The sequence below is a fragment of the Anopheles ziemanni genome, unplaced genomic scaffold, assembly GCF_943734765.1.
Source record: "Anopheles ziemanni unplaced genomic scaffold, idAnoZiCoDA_A2_x.2 U_15, whole genome shotgun sequence".
In the NCBI taxonomy this organism is placed as follows: Eukaryota; Metazoa; Arthropoda; class Insecta; order Diptera; family Culicidae; genus Anopheles; species Anopheles ziemanni.
This window is the reverse complement of record NW_026689887.1, coordinates 34,911-45,225: the sequence shown is the minus strand read 5'-3', so window position 1 is coordinate 45,225 and position 10,315 is coordinate 34,911. Positions and strand designations below refer to the sequence as shown.

The following is a 10,315-nucleotide window of genomic DNA, read 5'->3' as shown; positions in this document are numbered from 1 at the left end:
AGCTTTCGCTACGGGCAACTCTCCCACGCATAGGGAAGTGGAGGGGAGCGATGACACCTATAAAACCGTCGATCAACGGATCGACGGGCTCTCTCGCTTTTCTTACGTATACCTACGAGTAACAAGCTGCTACGTGCCAATCTAATTAAAAGGTGCAAATAAAGTTCCTTTTTAACCTAGTAATTACAACGTGTGAATTCTTCGTGCAAAACATTCGCTCTAGCTTCGTGCAAAATATTCGCTTTAGCTTCGTGCAAAACATTCGCTTTCGCTACGTGCAAAACACTCGCCCATCGCTACGTGCGAGAACATTTTGGTGACCCCGACGTGATAACGTGAAAAGTGCTAAGTGCAAAATTCTGTCACGACTTAAGTATGAATAACGAGATCGAAAACATCGTGGCCGAGGCCTTGCGGCTACTTACCGCCCTAGAGGGCAGCGTAAAGGAGGTGGCCGCAAGCCTCGATGCGAAGATGAAACCGGAGGTGGCCGCCGTGAAGGTGGACATCTTGGCGTCCCTGTGGCGGGACGGGAACGCCGCGCTGATGCGCGTCGAAAGTGTCACCGGCCCCCATCCGCGCAGGGGCCCCTTCACGGAGGCTTATGCGGCAGCCATGGCGGCTGCAACCAAGCGCCGTGAGGGAGCCGCCTCCAAACCGTCCATTTTGGACACCACGATGGCGGGGCAGCCATCGCGAGCAGACCACCTGCCTCGCATAGAACTGCCCAAGTTCGAGGGCTCGCCCTCCGAATGGCCCGCGTTCTCGAGTCGATTCGAGAAGCGCGTGGCCGGACTTACGGAGGACTCCGATAAATTCGCCTTTTTGATAAAATGCCTCGAGCGGTGCGACATCGCGAGGCACAGTTGTGAGGCATTCGAAAACGCCGGAATGCCGTTCGCCCAAGCTTGGGCCAAGCTGGAGGAGAGATTTTATAAGAAGCGGGTGGCATTTATGGGCCACATCCGCAAAATCCTCGAACTGCCCAGGATGAGCTCTCCGTCGGCGAACGCGTTGATGCGCGTCATCGACGTAGTGGAGACGGCCGTGGCCTCAGCCCGCCAGATCGCCGAGGCTGGCGATTCCACCTCCGTGGTGGAAGACGGGCTGATTGTCGCGCTCGTAATGGACAAGCTAGACGCTGAAACCATTGCGAGCGTGACACGGCGTGCGGACCAGCAGCTCATCCCTACGTGGGTTGAGCTGCGTCGCGAGCTGGATGGGCTGGCTAATAAAATTTATTATCAGCCCAAGCGGAAGGAAGATGCGGATCGAGCGCGTGGAGCGAACCAGCGAGCAGCACGGACGGTGCTAGCTGCAACCGTCACCCCGAAGCCTGCTGCCATCGCCTCCAGGCCTGCGCGGAGGGCGCCGGCGACCCAGCCAGCCGCTGCCGCCATCGTTCCCGCCAGCACCAGTACGAAGGTAAGAACGGGGGGTCAGGGGGCTGGGACGCGACGGTGTTACGCGTGTGACAGGACGGGCCACGTGACGACGGTGTGCCCGGAGCTGCGCGCGCGGTCCGTAATTCAGTGCATTAATTACATTATGGACCGCCGCAAGTGCATGAACTGCTTCTCGAAGGACCATCCGGCCAATGCATGCCCGAGTGAGCGGAGGTGCCAGGTGTGTGGCAAGAAGCACCACACAATGCTCCACGTGCACTCCGACCCGACGCCGGAGTGACTTGCCCACTCCGTGCCCTCACTCCGCGCCCGCTCCGTGCATCCGAACCCCAGTGCCGTGTCCCGCCGTTCCCGCTTCGTGCGTCCTCGCGTGTGCTCCGTGCGTCCTCGCGTGTGCTCCGTGCCTCGCCCCCCGTGCTTCGTGCCCCGTGTGTGCTCCGTGCTTCCTCGTGCTACCGCGCCGCCCAGTGCCTGCTGCTTGCCGCCTGGTGCCCGCGCCGTGCCGAGTGAATCCAGCTTCGTGCCCCGCCGCTCCAGCTCCGTGCCTCGCCGCTCCCGCTCCGTGCCTCCTCGTGCCACCGCGCCGCCCAGTGCCTGCTGCTTGCCGCCTGGTGCCCGCGCCGTGCCGAGTGAATCCAGCTTCGTGCCCCGCCGCTCCAGCTCCGTGCTTCCTCGTGCTACCGCGCCGCCCAGTGCCTGCTGCCTGCCGCCTGGTGCCCGCGCCGTGCCGAGTTACTCCAGCTTCGTGCCTCGACGTTCCCGCTCCGTGCCTCCTCGTGCCACCGCGCCGCCCAGTGCCTGCTGCTTGCCGCCTGGTGCCCGCGCCGTGCCGAGTGACTCCAGTTTCGTGCCCCGCCGTTCCCGCTCCGTGCTTCCTCGTGCTACCGCGCCGCCCAGTGCCTGCTGCTTGCCGCCTGGTGCCCGCGCCGTGCCGAGTTACTCCAGCTTCGTGCCTCGACGTTCCCGCTCCGTGCCTCCTCGTGCCACCGCGCCGCCCAGTGCCTGCTGCTTGCCGCCTGGTGCCCGCGCCGTGCCGAGTGACTCCAGTTTCGTGCCCCGCCGTTCCCGCTCCGTGCTTCCTCGTGCTGCCGAAACGCCCAGGGACTGTAGTCTGCCGCCCGGTGTCCAAGCTTTGCTGAGTCACGCAAGCTGCGTACAGGTATGTGCCCGTTCTGTTCCTTTAAATGTCACCGTGCCGCCCGGTTCCTGCTCCGTGCCTCTTCGTGTTGCCGCGCCGCCCAGTGCCTGCCTCTTGCCGCCTGCTGCTCGCGCCGCTTCTAGTTCCTGCTCCGTGCCTCTTCGTGTTGCCGCGCCGCCCAGTGCCTGCCTCTTGCCGCCTGGTGCTCGCGCCGCTTCTAGTTCCTGCTCCGTGCCTCTTCGTGTTGCCGCGCCGCCCAGTGCCTGCCACTTGCCGCCTGGTGCTCGCGCCGCTTCTCGTTCCTGCTCCGTGCCTCTTCGTGTTGCCGCGCCGCCCAGTGCCTGCCTCTTGCCGCCTGGTGCTCGCGCCGCTTCTAGTTCCTGCTCCGTGCCTCTTCGTGTTGCCGCGCCGCCCAGTGCCTGCCTCTTGCCGCCTGCTGCTTGCGCCGCTTCTAGTTCCTGCTCCGTGCCTCTTCGTGTTGCCGCGCCGCCCAGTGCCTGCCTCTTGCCGCCTGGTGCTCGCGCCGCTTCTCGTTCCTGCTCCGTGCCTCTTCGTGTTGCCGCGCCGCCCAGTGCCTGCCTCTTGTCGCCTGGTGCTCGCGCCGCTTCTAGTTCCTGCTCCGTGCCTCTTCGTGTTGCCGCGCCGCCCAGTGCCTGCCTCTTGCCGCCTGCTGCTTGCGCCGCTTCTAGTTCCTGCTCCGTGCCTCTTCGTGTTGCCGCGCCGCCCAGTGCCTGCCTCTTGCCGCCTGCTGCTCGCGCCGCTTCTAGTTCCTGCTCCGTGCCTCTTCGTGTTGCCGCGCCGCCCAGTGCCTGCCTATTTCTGCCTGGTGCTCGCGCCGCCCCGCGTTCCTGCTCCGTGCCTCTTCGTACTGCCGCGCCACCCAGTGCCTGCCAATTGCCGCCTGGTGTTCGCGCCGCACCTTCTCGTTCCTGCTCCGTGCCTCTTCGGATTCATTCTGCATCCAGAAGCTGTTGTATGCCGCATGATGCATCCAACATCCCGAGGAGATCCCGCGCCGTGCTGCGTTCCGGCTCCTTGCATCATCGTGCTTGTCCTGCGCCTCGTCCTGATGAAACTACCCCACAGGATGGTAATGACCCCCTTTCGGGCGCCAATTCATCGAGTGATCCTGCTGCCGATTCTTGCCAATCAAGACGTGCCTCGGTTGACATTTCACAAACGGAAGACATCCCGCTACTGGACAACTACGTGCTGCTCGCTACTGTCGCGATACTCATCCAGGACAACATGGGGATGTGGCAACGGATCCGATGCGTGCTCGACTCCGGCAGCCAAATCGAGGCAATCACCAAGAATGCGGTCAAGCGTCTTGGATTAGCGATGCACCCTGCACGATTGACGCTGAGTGGCGTGGGGAGCAAAATCCCAGTAACCCAACAAATACGAGCGAAGATTACGTCGATTGACGGCAGCTGCTCTGAGGATGTCGGATTCTTCGTGATTCCCGGTCTCAGTGATCAACCGGCTCGTGCCATCAGACAAGACGAATTGGACCTGCCAGAGGCCAAGTTCCTAGCAGATGCGGAATTCTACCATCCTGGAACAATCGACGCTATCTTAGGTGCCAGAATATGCTTCGACGCACTCAAGACAGGGCTGCGTCGCCTCCCAAATGGCTTGACCCTCCAGAATTCTAAATTCGGATGGCTCGTGGGAGGAATGCTACGTGACACGACTTCAGCCGATCTATACGAACACAGTTGTCTAGCTACGTGCGTCGATGACCTAAAGGAGATCCTCGAACGATTCTGGAGAATCGAAGAACTCCCAAATGATGCCGCCGACTCCACGGTTTGGAAGTCTCACGAACTAGAGACGCACTTTAAGGAGCATACCACCATCGCTGACGATGGACGATACATCGTACAAATTCCCTTACGGGGGGAGCTAAACCAGCTGGGAGATTCAATGGGGCAAGCAAGACGCCGCTTGCTAGCCCTAGAAAGACGTCTCGCCAGCCATGAGCCCACCTACGCAGAATATCGAAAGTTCATGCGAGAGTACCAAGAGCTGGGCCACATGTGCCCAGTATCAACGGAGGAGCTCCCCAAAGTACGCTACGTGATTCCCCACTCTTGCGTGGTCAAGCCAGACTCGACTACCACAAAACTACGCGTTGTGTTCGACGCCAGCGCGAAATCAACGACGGGAATCTCGCTGAACGACCTCCAAGCCGTAGGACCCGTGATCCAGCCTGACTTGTTCCGAATCTGGCTAGATTTCCGTACTCAAACCGTGGTGGCGACTGCCGACATCGTGAAGATGTACCGTCAAGTGTGGGTATCCGAGCCCGACACTTGGATGCAGTGCATTCTGTGGCGCGACAAGCCAAAGGACACGATGCAACTATTCAGACTCCTCACTGTTACGTACGGTGAGGCTGCTTCGTCTTATTTGGCCTGCAGGGCGTTGTTCGAAGCCGGGGAAGAAGTGCGGACTTCCGATCCCCAGACAGCTGACGCCATCCAATCATCGTTCTACGTGGACAACCTTTCGTTGGGCGCATCGACTCCCGAGCAGCTACGTGAGCTTATGACCAGCGTCGAGCGAGCACTCAACATACGCGGGATGCCATTGCGAAAGTGGGCATCTAACTCACCAGAGATCACCAGTAAAATCCCGGTGGAACACCGCGATACAACTGTACAGATTGGTGAGAAGCAGGCCATCAAGTTGCTCGGCCTGGCTTGGTGCCCTACAGAGGATACGTTCCAGCTCGTAGTCCAGGATGAGTTCTACGAGCCTTTGGGTTCATTGGAGAAACGACGTTTAGCATCCAAAGTTGGCAAGCTGTATGATCCTATCGGGATCCTCCAACCAGTGATAGTCACCGGAAAGATTCTGCTACAAGACCTCTGGCGAGATGGCTTCGGATGGGATGAAGCCGCATCACCTCGCATGATCGAAAGCTGGAACGGATTCGCCAGCCACCTGCCGCTTCTCAGACAGCTCCCAATCCCAAGGATGGCGCTGCCCAGCGAACCTCAGGACGCGATCATGTACGGCTTCAGCGACGCATCTACGAAGGCCTTTGGATGCGCCATTTACCTTCGCTTTCTGGACGGTGAAGGAAACCCGCAATCTCGGTTGCTGTGCTCCAGGTCGCGATTGGCACCCATCGAAGAGGTGACTTTGCCGCGACTCGAACTGCAAGGAGCTCTGCTCCTAGCTCGCCTTTATGCCAAAATAAAGGACGCCTTTGGCACCCGGATAAGCCAAACTCGTTGGTGGACTGACTCTCAGGTGGTACTGGCTTGGATACGTTCCGACAACACCAAGTGGGGAGTCTACGTTAAGAACCGGGTGGAGAAAATTCACGCTGCCACGAATCGTCTGGATTGGAGCTACGTGCCGACGAAACTCAACCCAGCAGACCTCGTGTCCAGAGGACTTCCTGCCAACAAGCTCATAAACAGCGAGACTGCGAGTTTTTGGCTGAACGGACCGAGTTTCATAGTCAATGATGAAAGGCCAGTTATGCCTCAACTAAACTACGTGACTGCGTTGGAGGAAGCTGTCGACGCTCCTCTATTGTTGACGGCCATGGTGGGGAACGATTGTGATGACTTGTTATCCCAGTACAAGCACCACAACTCGTTCATCATGACAAGACGACATTTCGCGTGGCTCGGTAGAGCAATCTTTAACTTACGCGCACCCTCATCCTCCGTGGAGAAAAAATCAGGACCCCTTCAGCTCGACGAATTGGAGTACGGACTCCAACTGATAGTACGGGTGATGCAAGCTACGTGCTTTCCCAATGAGGTCAAGGAGATGCAAGACTCCGGGTCAGTTACGCCCAAAGGTTCGATGCAGCACCTCGACCCAATAGTAAGGGATAAGATCATCTGCGTACGGGGACGACTAGGAAACTCGGATCTGGCTGACGAAGCCAAGGTTCCTTTCCTAGTACCAAAGTCGCATCCCTTCTCCCGCGTAATCATCCGCCATTTGCACGAGCACAATTTCCATGCGGGAACTGAGCTGATCATGGCCGAATTCCGTGCGAGATTCTGGATGCGAGACCTGCGAAGAACAGTCGTCGGGGTAACCTCGAGATGCGTAATTTGTGCCCGAGCGCGCCCAAGACAATACGCCCAGCAGATGGGACAGCTGCCGTCGGCTCGCGTCAACGTGTCTCCCGCCTTCACCCACACCGGCGTGGACCTGTGTGGCCCCTTCGAAATCGTTTCAAATGCTCGATCAGGCAAGCGTAGAACGGTCTACGTTTGTATCTTCGTGTGTTTCACTACGAAGGCCACGCACTTGGAGGTAGTGGAAGATCAGTCGACATCGGCGTTCATCTCAGCTCTATTACGATTCGTGTCCCTACGTGGAAGACCTGACACGATCTACTCCGACAACGGCCGCAACTTCGTGGGAGCTGCCAGAGAATTGACCCTGCTTCGCAAGACTCACAACAACCGGGAATTCCAGGACGAAGTGGTGAGCTTGGCAGCGGACAGTGGAATTCGTTTCTCGTTTATCCCTCCCAGGAGCCCAAACTTCGGAGAGCTTTGGGAGGCCAACATCAAGGTGGCAAAACGATTGTTCAAGGCCGCCGCAAAGGGAGCCCAGCTGAACTTGGTAGAGCTACAGACGTTACTCTACCAAATTTCGGCCATTCTCAACTCCAGGCCGCTCACCGCAATCCACTCCAGTCCGGAATCGGTAGAGGCACTTACCCCTGCGCACTTCCTCATCGGACGAGCATCATTCACCACTCCTGCCCCGCTTGGAGACGATGACACGGTCGGTGTCAAAACTCGCTGGAAGCGAGTCCAGAAACTCGCTCAGCAATTCTGGTCCCGTTGGCGAACTGAGTACCTTGCTCAGTTGCGTTGTAGTGCGAAGTGGACGAAACGCACTACAAACTTGCAGACGGGCCAGATCGTGCTAGTCGGTGATGACAACCTACCCGTTGGACGATGGCCCATGGGCCTGGTCGTCAAAACCTACGTGGGACCCGACGGCATCGTACGTGTCGCTGACATACGAACAAGCAGCGGCATCTACAAGCGCAACGTGAGGCTGTTGGCACCCCTCCCAGTTGAGGCCGCTGAAACGGAAGTATCCAAGGAGCATTCGGGCGCACCTGACTCTTCCGTATCCGACGCAGCGCCAAACGAACAACTTGAGGGATCAGCAGCGCAGTGTCCTCCTGACTCGACTCCTGGCTACGTGCCGCCGACGACCCCTGAGCATGAGGACGACCCACCACCTACGTGCGGAATTTGGGACGGTCGCCTGCGTCCCAAAGGGGGGAGGAATGGTTGTGGGAAATAATCGCGTTATAATCGAAACAATTATGTCATCCGCGCGATCATGCGATAAGCGCATGATCAATCACGTCATCCGCGCGATCATGCGATAAGCGCATATCAATTATGGCAAATCCCCTCCATGACCCGGAAGATCGTGTGACGTGCCAGACCGCGTGCTGGAATGTCAGCTTATCACCGCGTGCTGGTACGTCACAGGAGAGAGCGCGTGGGAGAGCTTTCGCTACGGGCAACTCTCCCACGCATAGGGAAGTGGAGGGGAGCGATGACACCTATAAAACCGTCGATCAACGGATCGACGGGCTCTCTCGCTTTTCTTACGTATACCTACGAGTAACAAGCTGCTACGTGCCAATCTAATTAAAAGGTGCAAATAAAGTTCCTTTTTAACCTAGTAATTACAACGTGTGAATTCTTCGTGCAAAACATTCGCTCTAGCTTCGTGCAAAACATTCGCTTTAGCTTCGTGCAAAACATTCGCTTTCGCTACGTGCAAAACACTCGCCCATCGCTACGTGCGAGAACAAGCACCTTCTCAACCTCATTTTGCATCGTCTCATTCTCTTTAAAGTCACCTTAAGCACCTTCTAAACACCATTTTGCATCGTCTTATTCTCTTTAAAGTCACATTAAGCACCTTCTAAACCTCATTTTGCATCGTCTCATTCTCTTTAAAGTCACCTTAAGCACCTTCTAAACACCATTTTGCATCGTCTCATTCTCTTTAAAGTCACCTTAAGCACCTTCTAAACACCATTTTGCATCGTCTCATTCTCTTTAAAGTCACTTTAAGCACCTTCTAAACCTCATTTTGCATCGTCTCATTCTCTTTAAAGTCACCTTAAGCACCTTCTAAACACCATTTTGCATCGTCTCATTCTCTTTAAAGTCACTTTAAGCACCTTCTAAACACCATTTTGCATCGTCTCATTCTCTTTAAAGTCACTTTAAGCACCTTCTAAACCTCATTTTGCATCGTCTCATTCTCTTTAAAGTCACCTTAAGCACCTTCTAAACACCATTTTGCATCGTCTCATTCTCTTTAAAGTCACTTTAAGCACCTTCTAAACCTCATTTTGCATCGTCTCATTCTCTTTAAAGTCACTTTAAGCACCTTCTAAACCTCATTTTGCATCGTCTCATTCTCTTTAAAGTCACCTTAAGCACCTTCTAAACACCATTTTGCATCGTCTCATTCTCTTTAAAGTCACTTTAAGCACCTTCTAAACCTCATTTTGCATCGTCTCATTCTCTTTAAAGTCACCTTAAGCACCTTCTAAACCTCATTTTGCATCGTCTCATTCTCTTTAAAGTCACTTTAAGCACCTTCTAAACACCATTTTGCATCGTCTCATTCTCTTTAAAGTCACTTTAAGCACCTTCTAAACACCATTTTGCATCGTCTCATTCTCTTTAAAGTCACTTTAAGCACCTTCTAAACACCATTTTGCATCGTCTCATTCTCTTTAAAGTCACTTTAAGCACCTTCTAAACCTCATTTTGCATCGTCTCATTCTCTTTAAAGTCACCTTAAGCACCTTCTAAACACCATTTTGCATCGTCTCATTCTCTTTAAAGTCACTTTAAGCACCTTCTAAACCTCATTTTGCATCGTCTCATTCTCTTTAAAGTCACCTTAAGCACCTTCTAAACACCATTTTGCATCGTCTCATTCTCTTTAAAGTCACTTTAAGCACCTTCTAAACCTCATTTTGCATCGTCTCATTCTCTTTAAAGTCACTTTAAGCACCTTCTAAACCTCATTTTGCATCGTCTCATTCTCTTTAAAGTCACTTTAAGCACCTTCTAAAGACCATTTTGCATCGTCTCATTCTCTTTAAAGTCACCTTAAGCACCTTCTAAACACCATTTTGCATCGTCTCATTCTCTTTAAAGTCACCTTAAGCACCTTCTAAACACCATTTTGCATCGTCTCATTCTCTTTAAAGTCACTTTAAGCACCTTCTAAACCTCATTTTGCATCGTCTCATTCTCTTTAAAGTCACTTTAAGCAGCTTCTAAACACCATTTTGCATCGTCTCATTCTCTTTAAAGTCACTTTAAGCACCTTCTAAACCTCATTTTGCATCGTCTCATTCTCTTTAAAGTCACTTTAAGCACCTTCTAAACCTCATTTTGCATCGTCTCATTCTCTTTAAAGTCACCTTAAGCACCTTCTAAACCTCATTTTGCATCGTCTCATTCTCTTTAAAGTCACTTTAAGCACCTTCTAAAGACCATTTTGCATCGTCTCATTCTCTTTAAAGTCACCTTAAGCACCTTCTAAACACCATTTTGCATCGTCTCATTCTCTTTAAAGTCACTTTAAGCACCTTCTAAACACCATTTTGCATCGTCTCATTCTCTTTAAAGTCACCTTAAGCACCTTCTAAACACCATTTTGCATCGTCTCATTCTCTTTAAAGTCACTTTAAGCACCTTCTAAACCTCATTTTGCATCGTCTCAT

At 54.3% G+C, this 10,315-nt stretch overlaps 1 protein-coding gene across 1 annotated transcript; it reads left to right on the top strand.

Annotated features, from left to right (window-relative positions):
- Positions 1–375: 375 nt before the first annotated feature.
- LOC131292784 (uncharacterized) lies at positions 376–7,851 on the top strand. The gene is made up of 2 exons (XM_058320866.1): positions 376–1,425; positions 3,631–7,851. Exons 1-2 carry the CDS (start codon positions 376–378, stop codon positions 7,849–7,851), a joined length of 5,271 nt encoding a protein of 1,756 aa, XP_058176849.1.
- The last annotated feature ends 2,464 nt before the right edge of the window (positions 7,852–10,315 follow it).